General features: G+C 45.4%; 1 protein-coding gene across 2 annotated transcripts in view; it reads right to left on the bottom strand.

Moving 5' to 3' along the window:
- The window catches only part of LOC132383594 (arf-GAP with SH3 domain, ANK repeat and PH domain-containing protein 2-like), a 121,141-nt gene that overhangs the window by 66,227 nt on the left and 33,480 nt on the right, over positions 1–21,434 (bottom strand). For both annotated transcript variants that reach the window (XM_059954757.1, XM_059954756.1), the window contains exons 3-5: positions 18,884–19,029; positions 4,478–4,552; positions 805–854 (exon numbers count right to left, since the gene is read on the bottom strand). In XM_059954757.1, coding sequence (XP_059810740.1) covers positions 805–854; positions 4,478–4,552; positions 18,884–19,029 — 271 coding nt within the window. The remainder of the gene's footprint in view (positions 1–804; positions 855–4,477; positions 4,553–18,883; positions 19,030–21,434) is intronic.

Below are 21,434 nucleotides of genomic sequence, written 5' to 3'. Positions count from 1 at the left end.
AATTCTCCTCTGAATTATACACCAACCTAGAATGTGGGCACTGTTTCCTCTAAGCAGCACTGGTATGCGGCTGCACGGTAACTGAAATACCCCCGCATACATAGCCTTTGTTGCCACGCATCTGGAATTTTCTCTTATATGACGTTCTATTAAAGTGCCACACAGTTTACAGACTATGTAAAAAATTTCCTGCTCAGAGCAATGGTTGGTTCATACAGCTGGAACTTTGAACATTGAATGTGGTTGCTCCATTTCCAGTCACTGACTCCAATTTCAACCCATTCTAACCACTCCATTGGAATGCCTTCACATTATCGTTTTTCTTACCAATGGGAGTAAATAAAAAGGTACTTACTAAAGAAAGAGTGAAGGTAAGTAGGGCTTCGTTGTAAAGTAAAGAGTTACTATAATCTAGAATGCTTTGTCTAAGAGGACAGGAAGCTGATTCCGTAAACTGGGGTTCAGCACAGACCCCTTGCTGAATGGTATTGGTCCTGGGCATGGAAAAGGTTGGGACCCCAGTCACACTGAGAATGACAATATGTCTCATACAGAGATATTGCACAAGCAAAGTGACTTTAATGACAAACAACCGTGTTCCTTAATCCAAAAGTATGTAAATATCTTGAGCAGCAGCAGTAAATGGCCATGTTTTGCAGAATTAGTTGTAGAAGCATCCAATGACATTTGACCTTTAATCATAAGATATGACTCAGGTTCAATCTCGTCTGCAGAATGAGGATGCAAGGAAGCAATATCAAATATTTTACGAGCATTTGCTTGTCCTACAGAGGTGGCACTTACACTTTGTTCTCGTAATCCTTCCAAGCTTTCTCAATGAGCTTCTTTGGGTCCTGTAGACAGAGAACAAAGAGCAGTTGAACTTCCCTCATCCCTGAAGGTAGATATCCAATTCCTATTTCGTTAGGTCACTGGAGCAGGCTATTTGGCCCACTGAGTCAGACTGGCTCTCAGATTCTCACACTTACTTCTCAGCAAGTTATTCTCACTCACACTACCCCCAGCCCCTCATTCTCCTAGTGTACACCAGGGGTAGGTAACAATAGCCAATATTCTCACTCACATTTCCCCCAGCCCCTCATTCTCCTAGTGTACACCAGGGGTAGGTAACAACAGCCAATATTCTCACTCACACTACCCCCAGCCCCTCATTCTCCTAGTGTACACCAGGGGTAGGTAACAATAGCCAATATTCTCACTCACATTTCCCCCAGCCCCTCATTCTCCTAGTGTACACCAGGGGTAGGTAACAACAGCCAATATTCTCACTCACACTTCCCCCAGCCCCTCATTCTCCTCGTGTACATCGGGGTAAGTTACAACAGCCGATATTCTCACTCACACTAATACTCAAGGAATCATACTCACACAATTTAGACACAATGTTCACCAAGTGGCAAAAAATCCTTTAGCCACATTGCATTAATGAAAAATCTTGTTTTAGACAAACAAAAAAAAATGATGAACATCTGATGAAAATGTTTTTGCTTAAATTGGTCCGATCTGCAGTGAGTGTGTAGGGCTGGTGGCTCAGTGGGTGCAGTCTGTATCCCAATCATAGAACAGTGTGTATAACTATGGAAATGAATAAACAGACAATGTTTTGGGCCAAGACCATTCTTCAGGACAGAAGAGGAAAGGGGAAGACGCCAAAATGAAACGGTGGGGGGAGGGAGACCCGGTGCTCCCAATGCAGTCTCCTCTACATCGGTCAGACCCATCACAAATTGGGGGACCACTTTGTCGAGTACCTCGGCTCCATCCTCCAAAAGTGGAACTTCTAGGTGGCTGAACATTTTAATTCCAATTCCCATTTCGACATGTCAGTCCACCTTATATCCCATCTCGGTAGCCTCCAACCTGATGGCATGAATATCGATTTCTCCTTCTGGTAAAAAAAATATTTACCCTCCTCCCCCTGCCCTCCCACCTCTTTTTCCATTCCCCTGTCTGACCTCTAACTTCTTCTCACCTGTCTCCTACCCTTTCCTCCATGGTCCACTCTCATCTCCTATCAGTTTCCCTTTTTCATCAGCCCTTTCCTTTTCCAACACACCTAGCTTCACCTATTATCTTCTAACTATCGTCCTTCCACTCCTCCCACCTTTTTATTCTGGCATCTTCCACCTTCCTTCTCAATCCTGAAGAAGGGTCTCGGCCGAAAACGTTGACTGTTGATTTCATTTTTATCAATGCTGCCTGGCCTGCTGAGTTCCTCCAGTGTTTTGTGTGCGTTGCTCTGGATTCCCAGCATCTGCAGACTTCATGTTTGTATAGCAATTGGCTCAGGGCAGATTTTAGACATCAAAAATTTGATTCAATTACTGGCATAAAATTTCATCTCAGACAGTGACTCAAACGGATGTGACTGTCCCATTTTGTAATTTAGCCCTAGTACAAAACTTTGTGTTGCTGTAGTGGAAAGGAGGTGGTGCCCAGTTTCTCGAAAGCCCACAGTATAAATAACAGCATCAGAGCTGGAATGATTCCAGGTGAGAGACTGGGCACCACCCAATGGCTGGCAGCATTTCCACCGCACCTCTGCAATAGATCCAGCCAATAAACTGTGGCTAGGTGAATGAACAAAGAAGGAACTTGCAGTAGGTCAATGGCTGTCTCCAGTGAAAACGAACGTTAACGTAGATGGTACATGAATATGGATTGGTACTCTCGGCTGAGTGTGGACGCAGTGACAACATGGATACAACAGTTTCAATGTTGTATGACTCCACATGCCTTCCTTACAATCACCCCCGCCAAGAACCCCAAGAGCCTCAGAACTCACACCACCAGTTTCAGGAACAGTTATTACCCTTCAACCATCAGGCTCTTGAACTGAAGAGGATAACTTCACTCACCCTACCACTGAACTGTTCACACAATCCATGGACTCACTTTCAAGGACTCTTCATCCCAAGTTCTCAATGTTTATTGCTCATTTATTTATTACAATTATTTCTTTCTCCCCAACTTTATTTTTGTATTTGCATAGTTTGTTTGTCCATCCTGTTGGGTGAGGTCTTTCATTGATCCTATTGTGCTTCAGATTTACTCTGAATGCCTGCATGAAAATGAATCTCCGGGTTGTAAAGAGTGGCATATATGTACTTTGAACCCCCTTGTCTGTGGCAAGTTATACAGGAATAGAGTTGGGTTGTGTTCATAATTAAATGTGGGAACACAATGCCACAATACCCAGACAGTGCCATTCAATAAAAAAAAACCCACCAAATTAACAGGGTGAATCTCTGCATCCATCTTTCCACTAGTACCACAGTTTATTGCAGAACACTACAGGCCTTCCCTCCTTGGATCTCTCAGTTACAATCACTGAAGCCACAGTCAGGAGCTGAAATTTCCAAAGTCAAAAATGCCTGCAAGTTTCAGTTGAACCATAGCCCGGAGCAGAAATTTAACTTGGGACTCCCATTCCCTGCTCGGTTTTAGGATTTTCATATAACCATACAACAATTACAGCACGGAAACAGGCCATCTCGGCCCTTCTAGTCCATGCCAACGCTTACACTCACCTAGTCCCACCGACCTGCACTCAGCCCATAACCCTCCATTCCTTTCCTGTCCATATACCTATCCAATTTTGCTTTAAATGATAATACCGAACCTGCCTCTACCACTTCTACTGGAAGCTCATTCCACACAGCTACCACTCTCTGAGTAAAGAAATTCCCCCTCGTGCTACCCTTAAACTTTTGCCCCCTAACTCTCAAATCATGTCCTCTTGTTTGAATCTCCCCTATTCTCAATGGAAAAAGCCTAGCCACAACTCGATCTATCCTCCTCATTATTTTAAATACCTCTATCGTCCCCCCTCAACCTTCAACACTCCAAAGATCTACGCTCAAAAAAATTTCACCTGCCAATCAGATGAACCTTCTTATTCTGACTCCTTCCCTTCCTTTTCAGTCCCAATTAAGGGTCTCACCCCAAAATGTTAACTGTTTATTCCCATTCATAGTTGCTGTCTGACCTGCTGAGCTCCTCCAGCACATTGTGTGTTTTGCTCTGATCTTCCAGCATTTGCAGTACTGCTTTGTGTCTACATTTTATGTGTGACTACATTCTCTACAGCAGGAGTTCCCCACCGCACCCCCACAGACCCCTCCATTAATGATAGAAGTCCATGCCATAAAAAAGGTTGGGAACTCCTGATCTACAGAAAGATTTCTATTCTGTATGGCCTTTGGCAACTAGTAACAGGGACAATCACGGGAATGAACAATTACTTAAACAATGCTTGCGTTATTCCAGAAAATCAGGGCTCACACATTGGGAAAAGACTTGACTTTAGAATCTCTCATCCCATTGTATGAGCCCTGATCTTCTAGAATAATGCAGGCATTGTTCTCCTGCACCATAGCAACATAGATTTATACTTCTGAACTGAAAAGTATAACATTACAGTTCCTCAAAGACATAAAAAGAGAAGCAACTTCACCCCTTTTCCTTCCTTCAAATCGCCCTTTAGCAGGTTGTCCAACGGAAAGGAGAGGATATTGTTCATGTTTTGAGTCTGTAAGCAGATAATCAACACCATCAACATCAGAAAGAAACATTTTTAAACAGAGAGAAAAATGAATGCAAGTGTATTAAGACTTATACAACTCCATTTGATCCCAAGGAGTTTCAGATCACTTAGTTAACAAGTTCTTGCAATACTCAGAAACACATGACACAATGCACACTCAGACTGGTGCAGTCCCTCTTTGATCTGCCCAAGGCCTTCCAGGAGGCGACTAGTGGATGCTGACATTGAGTTTATTGAAGACTATGATTTGCATACCTCTGGCACTGGGGAATTGAGAAGTGAGATGATTGAGAAATAGAAAGAAATAGATTTGAGAAGAGAGATCAGCAACAATGTATTGAAACAGTCAATGTATATGAGCTTTTACTGATCCTCCTGCCAGCAATCTTATAAACAACAAAAAAATCTTACATTTATAGGGATAGTAAAATACACTGTATTCTACTTAATTGGAACATACTCAGACCAGTACATTTTGGCCCAAATAAGCGGCTGCCCCAATTAGCCAAAGTTTCATGGATATAATTATAAAAGGTATAAAAAGCACAAGCTTTTGTTTAATTGAGTAACAAATTATGTATTTAAATGAAATACAGGACAAATCAGAATACTACTAATACCACTAGAGTACTAAAAAACTGTATTAGTTTCTAATAATTATTGACAGAGGAATTCATCCAATGCGTGTGCTCTTTTGATTGAATCACGCAAGCACCTAGTGCACCTAAAGGACTGCCTTCATATAATGGTCATTCTAATCTTCATTTTCATTGTAACTTTCAAGATGATTGTTGATACCTTCCAATTCCTCATGATGCTTAACTTGTTGAAGTAGTGTAATTGTTTAATTTTTCACTCCTAGCCATTTCTGGCATCTCCAAGCCTGAATGCTTGAAACCACCATGAGTAAAACTGTTCTAAATTGTCTTACTGCTCTTTTTTAACAACTATCAATGACAAAAATCCCTGCTTTTTGAACACAAGTGTATCCAACTGATGCTATTTAAAATCTGTTCACTCTAAGCACAGTGTAGTTTGCAATAGCCATGGAAATGCACATGTCTGATGCTGGTTAGAAACTGCTTGGCAACAGTCTCCTGCCCCAATTAAGAGGCATGCTGTCCCAAATAAAAGAAGGGAATTCTGGCTATTCTGTCAATTAGTTTTTTTATTCTTTAAGAGCTGTCCCAAATATGCTGCTGCCCTGAATAACTAATGGCCCAATTAACTGGAACCCACTGTATAGTCATAGAGAACTACAGCACAGAAAAAAGCCCTTCAGCCCATCTAATCCATGCCAAAACCATTTAAATTGCCTACTCCCATTGACCTGCACCTGGATGATAGCCCTTCATACCCCTACCATCCACGTACCTATCCCAGCTCCTCTTAAAAGTTGAATCAAGCTCGCATGCGCCCTTTGTGCTGGCTGCTCATGACCCTGAAATCCTGAAATAATACAAAGAGAATTTGACAGCAAGCTGGGAATGGAAATGTTAGGGAAGATATCCAGATCTTGGCTTCAAGTGACAGATTTAAGAAACATCTTAAAAGAAAATAAAGATTTGGGATTAAAAAGCCAACTCCAGAAAATTGGTGGATTGCCAAGCAAAAGCATGGTCCCCTGTAGTGGGCTGTCCACAGTGTGTGGATGCTCACTATTTCATTGTTCTGCAGTCTTGGAAAGAAAAGAACTTTTAAAGCTTTGAGATAATAGGAAGAGAATGGCACATGCTAAAATGAAAGGGCTATTTTACAATAAAGATAGTTCATATTTGCTCTTTCAGTATAGTACAGCTGCTATGTAGTAGTGTCTAGACCAGGCATTCCCAACCTTTTTTATGCCATGGATCCCTACCATTAACCAACGGGTTCGTGGACCCCAGGGTCTAAATCACATTGTGCTGTGTTTTTAGTTTTCCTGTGACGCAGTGAAAAATGAACATCCATTCCTAAACAGTTCCCTCCAGCACTTACTCCGAAGTAAACTGCAGTCAATGAAATACATAAAACTGTGGATATTATTTTTTTATTGAGCGATTCAATGTGGAGTAGGCTCTTTGAGCCACCCCCATCAACTCTAATCTAATCATGAGACAATTTACAGTGACCAATTAACCTATACAGTTCATCTTTGGACTGTGGGAGGAAACTGGAATTTGTAATACGGGACACAGGTGAAATCTAGCCAGTAGTTTTATGTAAATAAGTAGGTTATTTTAGTTAATAATAAACTATTATAGAGATGAAAACTCAAATCTACAAATAGATGCTAATGCTAGCTGGCATATTCCATTTAGTAGATTTGCTCCTCCAGCTTGGGGCCCAAGTGGTTATGTAACAGTACCATCTGAAGATAGTCATTGCAGTGAAGGGATGTGGTTATGCACTAACACACAAAAACTGAAGGTAGTCAGCAGGTCAGGCAGCATCCACAGTGAGAAATAAACAGTTGACAATTTGGGCATTGTTCTGGAAAGGATGAGTAAAAGCCAGAGTAGAAAGGTGGGTAAATATTCTGTTACTTTACATATTTTAACATTTTTTAAATAATGGAAAACAGGGGCCAGCTGGCCAATTATTGTCAACTGATTGCTGTAAACAATAGCTCTTCCACAGAAGACATAGGAGCAGAGTCAAGCCTTTCGGCCCATCTAGTCCACTCCGCCATTTTGTCATGACTGATTCAACTCCACTCTCCTGCCTTGTCCTTGTAACCTTTCATGCCCTGACTAAGCAAAAACCTATCAACTTTCTCTTTAAATTATACCCAATGACTTGGCCTCCACAGCTGCCTGTGGCAATGAATTCCACAGATTCACCGCCATCTGGCTGAAGAAGTTCCTCCTTGTTTCCATTCTAAATGGAAATCCATCTGCTTGGAGGCTGTGTGCTCTGGTTCTAGGGTCCCCCATGACAGGAAACATTCTCTCATCATCCACTCTATCCATGAAATCCCCTCCTCATTCTTCTAAACTCTAGAGTACAGGCTCAGAGCTATCAAATGCTCCTAATATGTTAACCCTTTCTTTCCTGGGATCATTCTCGTAACCCTCCTCTGGACCCTCTCCAATGTCAACACATCCTTTCTCAGATAAGGGGCCCAAAATTGATGACAACGATACATGGCGGCACTGTTGTGAGAATCACTTCAGGTGAGCTTAGCGTCTATATCCTTTCTCATTGGTGAGATTAGTCATTTCTATCTCCTGAACTAGCAACTTTCTTCCCTGCTCTGTCAACTGCAGAAAGAGAACCCAGGATGATGTGTTGCCTCCAAGGTGCTGGGGTCCAGAATGTCTCAGAGCTGCTGCAGAAGCTTCTCAAGAGGGAGGGTGAGCAGCCAGACGTTGTGGTACACATTGGCACCAATGACATAGGTAGAAAGGAGGAAGAGGTCCTGTGCGGTGTGTATAGGGAGTTAGGGAAAGGTTTAAAGAACAGGACCTCCAAGGTAATAATCTCTGGATTACTTTCAGTCCCACATGCTAGTCAGGGCAAGAATAGGATGCTAGAAGAGATGAATGGGTGACTGAGAGAATGGTGCAGAGCAGCAGGGTTTCAGATTTCTGGATCATTGGGATCTCTTCTGGGGAAGGCATGATCTATACGAAAAGGACAGATTACACCTGAACCCGAGGGGGCAATCAATATCTTTGGGGGCAGGTTTGCTAAAGTTGATGGAGAGGGTATAAACTAAGTTGGCAGGGGAATGGGAACCGGAGTGGTTGGGCTGAGGAAGGGGTAGTTGGTTTACAAACAGAGGCAGTGTGTAGTGAGACTGTGAGGATGGACAGACAGGTGAAAGGGCAAAATTGCAGTCAGTGGGATGAAGTGAAGTATAGCAAGGGGACAAAACCAAAGAGGTTGATGAATACAGAACTGAGAGTATTATACTTGAATGCATGCAGTAATATGGAATAAGGTAGGTGATCTTGTAGTCCATTTGGAGATTGACAGGTATGATATGGGCATCAGAGTCCTGGCTGAGGGAAGGTCATATTTGAAAGCCTAATATCCAAGGATACACCTTGTAGTACAAGGGCAGGCAGTTAGGCAGAGGCTGTGAGAGGGATCTGTCGGTATAAATGAAATCAAATCCTTAGGAGGTGGTGACATAGGATTGGAAGATGGTGAACCTTTATGGATAGAATTAGGAAACTGCTAGGGTAAAAAGACCCTGGTGGGTGTTATAGATAGGCCTCTGAACAGTAGCCAGGATGTAGACTAAAACTGCAATGGAAGATAGAAAATGTATGTAATCAGAACAATATTACAATCCTCATGGGTAATTTCAATATGCGGGTAGGTTGGGAAAATGAGGTTGGTTCTCAATCCCAGAAGAGGAAATTTGTAGAATTCCTGAGATGGCTCCTTAAAGCAGTTTGTGGTTGAGCCCGTTAGGGGAAAGGCAATTCTGGATTGGGAGTTCTGTCATGAATGAGATTTCATTAGGCAGCTTAGGTAATGGAACCTTTGGGAGGCATTGATTATAATATGATACAATTCACCCTGTAGTTTGAGTGGGAGAAGACACAGTCAGATGTATCAGTATTACAGCGGAGTGAAGGGAATTACAGAGGCATGAGAGATGAGCTGGCCACGGCTGACTGGCGGGGGACACTGGCAAAACAGCATTGGCTGGAGTTTCTGGGGACAATCTGGAAGACGCAGGATAGATACATCCCAAAGATGAAGAAGTATTCTACAGAGAAGTTGAGGCAACTGTGGCTGACCAGGGAAGTAAAAGACAGCAGGAAAACCAAACAGAGAGCATATAATACAGCTAAATTTAGTGGGAAGTTAGACATTTGGGAAGCTTTTTAAAGAAACAGCAACAAAAGGCAACTTTTAAAAAAGCCATTAGGAGAGAAAAGATGAAATGTGAAGTCCAAGATATCAAAGAATACCAAAAGTATTTTCAGTAAAAGAGAGGCAAAAATGAATATTGGACCGCTGGAATATGATGCTAGAGAGGTTGTAATGGGGAAATGAAATGGCAGAAGAGCTTAATAAGTATTTTGCATCAGTCTTCACTGTGGAACACACCAGTAGTACAGCAGAAACTAGACAGTAACAGGGTGCAGAGTTGAGTGTAGTTGCTATTACGAAAAGATGCTTGGGAATCAGAAAGGTCTGAAGGTAGTTAAGTCAACTGGACCAGATGGACTATACTCTGTGTTCTGAAGGAGGTGGCTAAAGAGATTGTGGAGGCATTAGTAGCGATCTTACAAAAATCACTAGATTCTGAAATGGTTCCAGAGGACTGGAAAATTGGAAATGTCATTCCACTCTAAGAAGGGAGCGAGACAGAGGAAAGGAAATTATAGGCCAGTTAGCCTGACCTTGGAGGTTGGGAAGATGTTGGAATCCATTATCAAGGATGAAGTTTTGGGGTACCTGGAATCTCATGATAAAGTAGGCCAAAGTCAGCATGGTTTCCTTAAGGGGAAATCTTCATAGGTAACTCTCTTCGAATTCTTTGAGGAAATAACAGGCAGGATAGACAAAGGAGCCTCAATGGCTGTTGTGTACTTGGATTTTCAGGAGGCTTTTAACAAGGGTCGCATATGAGGTTGCTTAACAAGGTAAGAGCCCATAGCATTACAAGAAATATTTAGCATGGATACAGCATTAGCTGAATGACAGGAGGCAAAGAATCGGAATAAAGGGGGTCTTTTCCGTTTGTCTGCTGGTGACAAGTGGTGTACCGCAGGGGTCGGTATTGGGACAATTTCTTTTCACATTATATGTCAATAATTTGGATAACGGAATTGATGGTTTTGTAGTCAAGTTTGCAGACAAATACAAAGATAGGTGGAAAGACAACTAGTTTTGAAGAAATCGAGAGCCTACAGAAGGACTTAAATAGATTAGGAGAATGGATTATGGTGTAGGGAAGTGCATGGTCCTGCACTTAGGTAGAAGGATTAAAGCTGCAGCCTATTTTCTAAACTGGGAGAAAATTCAAAAATCAGAGCTGCCTAAGGACTTGAGAATTCTTATGCAGGATTTCCTTGAAGGCTAACTTGCAGGTTGAGTCAGAGGTAATGAAGGCAAATGCAATATTAGCATTCATTTTGCAAGAGCTAGAATATAGGAGCAAGGATGTGATGCTGAGTCTTCATAATGCATTGGTCAGACTGCACTTAGAGTATTGTGAGCAGCTTTGCACTCCCTATTCTACGAAAAATTGTGTTGTCATTGGAGAGTGTCCCAAGAACATTCATGAGAGTAATTCTGGGAATGAATGGGTTAATGTACGAGAAGTATTTGATACCTCTGGGCCTGTGCTCATTCGAGTTTAGAAGAATGAGGGGAGATCTCATTAAAACCTGTTGAATATTGGAAGGCCTAGACAGAGTGGATGTGGAGAGGATGGTTTCTATAATGGGTGAGTCTAGGACCAGAGGTACAGCATCAGAATAGGGGGACGCCCACTTAGAACAGAGATGAGAAGAAATTTCTTCAGCCAGAGGGTGGTGAATATGTGGAATTAATTGCCACAGATGACTCTGGAGGTGAAGTTTTGGGTATATTTAAAGCAGATGTTGATAGGTTCTTGGTTATTCAGTGTGCCAAAAGTTATGGGGAGAAGGCAGGAGAATACGGCTGAGAGGGATAATAAATTCGCCATGAAGGAATGCCAGAGCAGATTTGATGGGCTGAGTGAACGATTTGGTACGAGACACTTCAGGTAAATGGGATGGGGAGTTGCGGTTCAAGTCAGAGCAACCACAATCTTATTGAATAATGAAGTATGCCTGCGGGCTCCTTATTTATATGTTTATCCTGAATGATTTCCTATCTTCTACATTGGTAACAAGCTCATCCAAAACTTCACAACCAAGACTTGTTCACTTGCGCCTGCTGTGCTACACTAGCTCCCGATGAAGAAACAGATCTGCTTAACAATTCTCAGCGTTGATTCCAAATCCCTCCATGCCCACAATCTCCCGTCCTGACTCTTGAACTTTTGTCAATCATGGACATTTGCATCCTGGCATTATCTATTTATTGGGATACAGCACCGAGGAGGCCCTTCTGCCCCTTCGAGCCACAATGCCCAGCAATCCCACAATTTAGCCCTAGCCCAATCAGGGGACAATTTACATTGAACAACCAGTAGGTCTTTGGACTGCGGTAGGAAACTCACACTGTCACAAGAAGGATGTACAAACTTCTGACAGGCAGCGGCAGGAATTGAACCCTGGTTGCCTGTACTGCAAGGAGTTGTGCTAACCACTAAGCTACTGTGCTCCCTATATAACACCAATGAGCAGGGTGATAGTTGTCCAATCGTGCCACTCTATGCATAATGGGAAAGTGCTTTCTTTCGGTTGTGGGTCTCTTTCCCAACTCTAATTCCTATTATTTTAAACAACAGAAGGTTACAGAATATCCTGTAACTACATCCCATCACTGCAATATCAAATGGTGTGGTGAAGCAATCACTCACGTGTAGGCTGATGGAGCAAGTTCAGCAAGAGAAAATAAACAAGCTGCTAAGCTTTCAAATTCCCCTGCTTACTTACTTCCCAGCTCTCATCTCTGCTGGATATTTGCTTTCCTACTACAGCGGGCTTGCTTAGTCCAAAGCTATTAAATTTCCTCTTTGATTCAATCTGGATCTTTCCCTTGGTCTCTCTCCTCATTTTATCTTTCGCCTTGTTTTTGACCCCAGACTAATGTGCCTTTATGTTTCTAATGATTCTCCCGTGAAACAGCTGAGCTGCTTGGATTTACGTACACTGTTTATATACACAATCAGACTTCTCACTGCTGCCTGTACATTCTCTGTGTGTATCCTCCAGGTGCTCCTGTTTCCTGTCCAAAGACTGTATCCAGTCCAAAGATGTACCAATTGGTGGGTTAATTGGCCATTGTCAATTGTCCCATAATTAGGCTAGGGTTAAATTGGGGGATTGCTGGGTAGCCCGACTCAAAGGACTGGGATGGTCTATTCTGTGATGTACCTCAGTAAATAAATAGAAATAAAATTTGTAATAATTCATCCATGTGCTGTTTGCAAGCTTCCCCATTCTTCAACCCTGGCTAAATTCATTTTATCAGATTGACCTTGCCAGATTGATCAGGAAAGAGTTGAAAGGGGGTTTCCAAAGTTTGTGTTTACTGGATAGAGCTTGACGTGGTTATTCCCCTTGGAGATCGGCTGCAGAGAGTTCCTAGCAAGGTCTGCATGGAGGTTGCTATCTGAGCTGGGCCTTGATGAAATGAGCAAGAACAGAGCAGCTCGCAGGGTGGAGGAGGAAGCAGCAAGAGCCTCTTGCTGGATATGGAGCAGGCGAAAGGAGGTGAGCTGGAATTCAGGAGCAGATGGGCAGTGACTCAACCACTACTGCTGACTTGCTAGCTGGAGAGTGCAATGGTTAAGGGTTGAATCATTCCCGACGGCATCTCACTGGCCAAAGGACACAGTTACTTCATCGGGTAACTGAAGAGATCGCTTTGGTGTATGATGCAAGTGACATTTTGTTGTCCAAGTGAACACAATCTTCAAACTCCCTATAGTCCTGTCAGATGGAAGCATTTAGTTTTCAAAAGGAAAACTCAACTTAATTTACATCTGCAGTCCCAATTTTGTCTGAGGTGCCCTTCTCAGATGACTCCAGAGACTTTGTCACATTCTCTCCATTTCATACACTGGCAAACTGATTTATTGATGGTCTTGCATACCATCCACACACACCATTTCATCACATCAATAGATTGAGGTAGAATGAGGCAAAACAATAAGAGAATGCAGAATAGTGTTACAGTTACAGAAACTACAATGCAGTCACACAGTATGATGCAAGGGCTAAAATGTGAGCTCGAATCCATCTTTATTTTTTATTATGATTTATTTTATTTTAGTGATACAGTGTGGAATAGCCCATTCCAGCCCTTCGAGCCAGCAACCTCAACAAACCAAATTAACCCTAACCTAATCATGGGGCAATATACAATGAGTGATGAACCTACCCTGTACACCTTTGGAATCTGGAGCAACCCCACTGGAAGGACACACAGAGGAGGCGCTGGAATTGAACTCTGAACTCAGGAACACCCCAAGCTGTACGGCGTCATGCTAACCACTACACTGCCATGGTTCCCATACAAGGGGTCCATTTCATAGTCTTATTACAACGGGATAGAAGCTGGTGGTATGTTCTTTCAGGCTTCTGCCTGATGAGAAGTATTGGTATTTATGTAGATAAGATGGACAGCTATGCTATGGCAGAGGGCTCCCAGGGTCAGTGTTTCATTATCAAACAGCATTAATGAAACTAATTGTCTGTTCGTCATGATCCATCTCTACAGGAATCAATTTAAAAAGAAAATTCTTTTACTTCTGCTAAACAAAAACATACTAAAAGCCTAAAGTATGCATAATATTCTAAAGACTATCTCTAAAACTCTGTATGATTGCAATAAAACTATCTTTGCTGTTATTCGCCAACTCCTTTCCAGCTAAAGATTAAAGATTAGCTTTATTTGTCACGTGTACACGAAAGCATGCAGTGAAACGCTTCACTTGCATCAACGATCAACAATCACAGTCCAAGTATGTGCTGGAGGCAGTCTAAGTATTGCCATGCTTCTGATGCCAACATACTGTGGCGACCCATTTCCTGGCACATCCAAACCGGCTCACAATTAGATAGCCTACGGGGGTTTGCGAGCACAGAGCTTTGGAGCCTCTGCGCCACGGGGGGCAGGTTGAGGGAGGCTTAAAAGTGAGGCTGAGGATTTCGAATAAAGTTTTTTCTTTCGACTGCAGTTACCGACTCCGTGTCGTAATTTTAGCGCTGCATGTAGCACACCGCTACAATTGGTGACCCCGACGGTCCAAAAGATTTTTGGACCAGAAATGACCGACGCCGCCTCTGTTCATGCGGTTTCGTTGAAACTGCCGGGTTTCTGGACACAGCGACCGAACCTATAGTTCCAGCAAGCCGAAGCCCAATTCCACATTCACCAGATCACCTCAGAAGACACCCGCTACTACTACGTGGTGAGCTCCCTCGACCAGGACACAATGGCCCAGGTCGCAGAGTTCGTACAGTCGCCCCCGGCAGACGGCAAGTACACAGAATTCAAAGCCCTGCTCCTCAGGACTTTCGGACTCTCACGGCGCGAGCGGGCTGCCCGTTTACTGCACCTGGATGGCTTGGGTGACAGACCTCCTTCGGCTTTAATGAATGAGATGTTGTCTCTGGCTGACGGACACACACCCTGCCTCATGTTTGAGCAGGCATTCCTGGAGCAGCTGCCCGAGGACATACACCTGCTGCTGTCCGACGCAGATTTCAGTGACCCCCGGAAGGTGGCAGCCCGGGCGGACTTGCTGTGGAACGCCAAAAAGGTGAGCGGGGCGTCCATCGCACAGATCTCCCAGCCACGCTCCCAGCAGCAAACCAGTCCAGGCCCGGCCGCAGAGCCCGCCAACCCCCGGCCCAATGAACACTGGTGCTTCTACCACCAGCGATGGGGCGCAGAAGCCCGCCGTTGTCGCCCGCCCTGCAAGTTCCCGGGAAACGCCAGGGCCAGCCGCCGCTGATGGCTACGGCGGCTGGCCATCGGGATAGCCTCCTGTATGTGTGGGATAGAAGGTCGGGACGCCGGTTTTTGGTCGACACTGGTGCCGAGATCAGCATTTTACCTCCGACGAGTTACAACACCCGCAGCAGGGCACCGGGGCCCCCCCTGAGGGCCATGAATGGCAGCACAGTAAGGACCTATGGCACCCGTCAGGTGCAGCTACAGTTCGGCTCCAGCCAGTTCACGTGGGACTTTACACTGGCCGCCGTAGCCCAACCGCTTCTGGGTGCGGATTTTTTGCGGGCTCACAGCCTACTGGTCGACCTGCCCAGGAAGAGACTGGTACACGCCGAGACCTTTCAGACGTTCTCCCTGGGTGCAGCCCAGTTGCCAGCTCCTCACCTCGGCTCCATCACGCTGTCCGACAACGACTTCACCAGGGTCCTGGCGGATTTCCCATCGGTTCTGGCACCGCAGTTCACAGCGGCCATGCCCCGACATGGCGTACAGCACCACACCCCGACCCAGGGACCACCCCTCCACGCCCGCGCTCGGCGGCTTCCCCCGGACAAGCTTCGACTGGTGAAGGAGGAGTTCCAGAGGATGGAGGAATTGGGGATCATCCGGCGGTCCGACAGCCCATGGGCCTCCCCCCTGCACATGGTGCCCAAAGCAACGGGAGGCTGGAGACCGTGCGGCAACTACCGCAGGCTGAACGAGGCTACCACACCGGACCGCTACCCTGTGCTGCACATTCAGGACTTTGCAGCAAACCTGCACGGCGCACGGATCTTCTCCAAGGTAGACCTCGTCTGAGGGTACCATCAAATCCCGATGCATCCTGACGACGTCCCCAAAACGGCTCTCATCACCCCGTTTGGCCTTTTCGAGTTCCTCTGCATGCCGTTCAGCCTGAAGAATGCCACACAGATGTTCCAGCGGTTAATGGACGCGGTGGGACGGGACCTGGACTTCGCGTTCATCTATTTGGACGACATCCTCATAGCCAGCAGCAATTGTCAAGTGCATCTGTCCCACCTCCGTCAACTCTGCACCCGACTGAGTGAGTACGGTCTTACAATCAACCCCGCCAAATGCCAGTTCGGACTCGATACCATTGACTTCCTGGGCCACAGGATTACTAAAGACGGGGCAACCCCTCTGCCCGCTAAGGTAGATGCGGTCCGCCACTTCCCCCGACCCACCACGATCAAAGGCCTTCAGGAATTCGTAGGTATGGTCAATTTCTACCACCGCTTCCTCCCTTCAGCTGCCCGGATCATGCGCCCCCTGTTCGCCCTGATGTCTGGTCTGAGCAAGGACATTACCTGGGACGAGGAGTCCGCCGCCGCTTTCGTTCAAACGAAGGAAGCTTTGGCTGACGCCGCAATGCTAGTACATCCCAGAATGGATGCCCCTACCGCCCTCACAGTGGACGCATCTAACACGGCAGTCGGTGGGGTGCTGGAGCAACTCATCGCAGGTCGCTGGCAACCCCTGACGTTTTTCAGCAAACACCTGCGGCCACCCGAGCTCAAGTACAGTGCTTTCGACCGGGAACTGTTGGCGCTCTACCTGGCAATCCGGCATTTCAGATACTTCCTAGAAGGTCGGCCCTTCACCGCGTTCACGGACCACAAACCGCTTGCCTTTGCGTTTACGAAAGCGTCCGACCCTTGGTCGTCCCGCCAGCAATGCCACCTGTCCTACATCACTGAATACACGACGGATGTCCGGCACGTCTCGGGTAAGGACAATGTCGTGGCGGATGCGCTCTCTCGCCCTACCGTCCATGCCCTTTCCCAAGGGGTAGACTTTGAGGCACTGGCAGAGGCACAGCAGGCAGATGAGGAGATTCCGAGTTACAGAACCGCAGTCTCCGGTTTGCAGCTCCAGGACCTCCCCGTCGGCCCGGGTGAGAGGACCCTACTCTGTGACGTCACCACCAGCCAGCCCCGTCCCATCGTCCTGACAGCCTGGCGGCGCCGTGTTTTCGACTCCATTCATAACTTGGCGCATTCCTCCAGCAGGTTCATTTGGCACGGACTCCGCAAACAGGTCAGTGAATGGGCCAAAACGTGCATGCACTGCCAGACGGCCAAGGTGCAGCGGCACACCAAAGCCCCACCGCAGCAGTTCCATCCCGCCCACTGGCGCTTCGACCACATTCATGTGGATATCGTGGGCCCCCTGCCAGTGTCACGCGGAGCGCAGCACCTCCTGACTATCGTGGACCAGTTCACAAGATGGCCAGAGGCGGTCCCACTCACCGACACCACCTCTGAATCTTGCGCCCGAGCCCTGATCACCACCTGGATATCTCGCTTTGGTGTACCGGCCCACATTACCACCGACAGAGGCGCCCAGTTCACCTCCAGCCTGTGGTCAGCTACGGCCAGCCTTTTGGGGACTCAGCTGCACCACACAACTGCCTACCACCCACAGTCGAACGGGCTAGTGGAGCGTTTCCACCGTCACCTTAAGTCGGCCCTCATGGCCCACCTGCGAGGAGCCAACTGGGCGGATGAGCTTCCCTGGGTCCAACTCGGCATCCGCACAGCTCCCAAGGATGACCTGCACGCCTCGTCGGCCGAGTTGGTATACGGCACGCCCCTGGTCGTCCCCGGGGAGTTCCTACCAGCCCCACGGGGGCAAGAGGAAGATCCCGCAGCAGTCCTGGGCAGACTACGCGAGAAGCTCGGTAACCTGGCCCCCATACCCACTTCACAGCACGGGCGGCACCCGACCTGCGTACCCAAAGACCTGCAGAACTGTAAGTTTGTGTTTGTACGAAGGGGCGGGCATCAGCCACCGCTACAGCAGCCATACGAGGGGCCATTTATGGTGCTCCGGAACAACGAGGTTTTCACGGTGGACCGACTGAAACCGGCCCAGGTGGACCTGGCGCAACCGGCCAAGTTTCCAGCACCTCGGCACAGAGGCCGACCTCCCAAGCTGGTTCCGGCCCAGACTGTGGACATTGGGGGGTGTATCGCCGGTTCTGGGGGGGGAGTTATGTGGCGACCCATTTCCTGGCACATCCGAACCGGCTCACAATTAGCCAGCTTTCCGGCTAAGGGAGATAGCCTACGGGGGTTTGCGAGCACAGAGCTTTGGAGCCTCTGCGCCACGGGGGGGGCAGGTTGAGGGAGGCTTAAAAGTGAGGCTGAGGATTTTGAATAAAGTTTTTTTCTTTCGACTGCAGTTACCATCTCCGTGTCGTAATTTTAGCGCTGCATGTAGCACACCGCTACAATACCATGCCCACAACTTACTAACCCTTACCACCCTGCATGTGGGTGGAATCCTGAGCACCGAGCGGAATCTCACGCAATCATCCCCTTGACCACGTCACAGTGCCATGTTTTTGTTTTGAAGTAAGAAAAAATTCTTTGATAATTGATTCCTGGAGTGACGGGAACATGACGTGAGCAGATTATTTGTTGCACAAATGCTGTTTGAGAATGTAACACTGACTGTGGGAGCCCCCACCACAGGACAGTTGTCCATCGTACCCGAGTCTCGATCCCTGTCTCTGTAATGCATTACGCTAGCCGCTATGAGCAGGCGAGCTTTCCACTCACTTGGAAAAACCTTCACTAATGAGTCTCTCATGTAAAAATATGCTTTCGCATTCTTCCATGATGTTACCATTAAACCCCACAAAATAATCCATCCTCTCATCACCATCACATCCCTTTGAAACCTCTCAGCTCAATACATACCACCTACCGAAGAAATAAGTAAGTATGGAGATATTATCAAGCTTACCAGATTCTTGAAGAGCGCAGTCACTTCACGAGTAAAAACACCCAGGTTTAGGAAGCCCGTAGACAATTCATTCTTATTTTGAGATAGGTGGTGGTTTCCAAAGCTCTCCAGAACCTCAATGTATTGTTCTTTATTTTCCACGTGGGCTGGACAACAACATGCAAGACAAAGATGACCATATTCGATGTGTCTGATGTGATAATCGGTACAGTCAGATAGCACAACAAACAGCAGATTCACAGGGCCTCCAAATCGGGTTTAATATCACTGACACGTCGTGAAATTTGTTAACTTAGTGGCAGCAGTACAATGCAATGCATAATATAGAAAAAAATAAGTAAACAATTACAGTAAATATAGATATGCATATAAAATGGTTAAATTAACAATAATGCAAGCACAGAAATAATAAAAAATAATGAAGTCGTATTCATGGTTTCAATGCCAGTTTAGCAATCAGATGGCAGAGGGGAAGAAGCTGTTCCTGAATCACTGTTGTAACTTGAAAATGCTTTCACTACACCTCCAAAATATCCAATCTACACCATCCAGGTAGGCAACAGCAGCTGGTAAATGGAACTCCAATACCTGCATGCTCCAGCCCACGTCACACATCATCCTAGTTTGGAAATGTATTGCTGTTTTCTCATTGGCAACAGTTCCAAATTCTGAAACCCCTGCCAAAAATTACTGTGAGAAGCTTCACCGCATGAACTGAAGATTCTCAAGGGCAGCTGAAGTTGGACAATAAATCGCGCTCTTGACAATGACACCCCAGTGCTGTAACACTCAGTGGCCACTTTATTATTTACCTCCTGTACTGAATAAATTGGCCACAGAACGCATGTTTGTGGTTTTCTGCTACTGCAGCCCATCCACTTGAAGGGTGATGCGTTGTGCACACCACTGGCGTTTGGCCTGAATAGCTGAGCCTCTTGACCATGTCTGCATGCTTTTATGCATTGAGTTGCTGCCACATGATTGGCTGGTTAACCATTAGCATTAATGAGCAAATGTACCTAATAAAGTGGCCACTGAGAGTATAAGTAAATTCCCTGGTGTTGGAAGAGGAAGTCAAACCACACTCTTAGCTTCTGAGGTTCTGGAATAAACAAGGCAAACTCACTGGTACAGCACAAACAGAGTTGTAGGAAATGTTATTCGTTTAAAGAAAGGTCAAAATGAGCTGTTTCCTGCTCATGGTTGAAACAAATCCAAAAGGCCTGTCATTGGTACCAATGGATAAAGAAAAGAGCAACTTCAGAATCAGAATCAGCTTTAATATCACCGGCAATATGCTGTGAAATTTGTTGTTATTCAGGAGCAGTACATTGTAATACGTAAGAAAAACTGTAAATCGCAGTAAGTATATATATTAAAAACTTAAATAAATAGTGCAAAGAGAGAAAAAAGAAGCAGTGAGGTAGTGTTCATGAGTTCAATATCCAGTCAGAAATCTGGTGGCAGAGGGGAAGAAGCTGTTCCTGAGTCATTGAGTCTTTGTCTTCAGGCTCTAATAACTCTCCCTGACAGTACCATTGAGAAGAGAGTGTGTCCTTGGTAATGAAGGTCCTTAATGATGGATGCCGCCTTTTTGAAGCTGGATGCTGGGGCCTGGTGCCCATGATGGAGCTGACCGAGTTTACAACTTTCTGCAGCTTACTTTGATCCTGTGCAGTAGTCCACACTCCCACAGTCATACAATTGAAATTTCAACTTAATATTATTATTCAACCTCAAATACATTGCTGCCTTCTAAATTAATTCATTGTACAGCAGTACTATGAATTGTATGGCATTCCTAATCAAGGCAGTTAGTAAATGCATAACGAAAATCAAAAATGCAGATTCTGGAAGCCTAAAATAAAAGCAGAAAAAGCTGGGAACACACAGCAAGTCAGGCAGCATTTGTGGAAAGAGAAAATGAATCACGTTTCAGGTCAAAGACCCTTTTAAAGAAAGTTTTCCAACATTTCCTGTTAATAAATAAGCTTATCTAAAGTAAACTTTTTTTTAAACATTTCATTACGTCTTCAAGTCATTTTTTTATGTCATTCAACAGAGTCATTTTGCATTTCAACTACATTTACCAGTTCCACATTCATAACCAGTATTACTTAACATTATTTTTAATTCTTTATAATTGTCTATTTTGTGCATGTTGCACTAACACACCATAAAATATTCCTAAAACATGGAGATGTATATGGTAAATAAAGTTGACTCTTGATCTCTGATTCAAGAGACTCTTTGATAGGAAGGATCAGGGAGACTGTTAAATTTTCGTAACTTCTAAATGGAAATTAGTTCTTAACATCATTCGTGAACAGCCTAGCTCTACTTTTAATCACCTAGGTTTCTCTATGCATGCTTTCAAATCGTTCCTTCCCTTCAGACATCTCAGTTTGTGGATCCCACAGACCTGGGGTTTGATCTCAGACTCGGGTGAGGCCTGAGTGAAGGTTGCAAGTTCTCACTCTGATGGCGTAGAATCCCTAGCACTCTCCAGTGTGTCCCCACTACCCAAAGTTCGGCTGGCAGACTAGAGCAA

Source organism: Hypanus sabinus, chromosome 30 (genome assembly GCF_030144855.1).
Source record: "Hypanus sabinus isolate sHypSab1 chromosome 30, sHypSab1.hap1, whole genome shotgun sequence".
Taxonomy (NCBI): domain Eukaryota; kingdom Metazoa; phylum Chordata; class Chondrichthyes; order Myliobatiformes; family Dasyatidae; genus Hypanus; species Hypanus sabinus.
The sequence above is the reverse complement of the archived record's forward strand: the minus strand, read 5'-3'. Positions and strand labels throughout refer to the sequence as shown.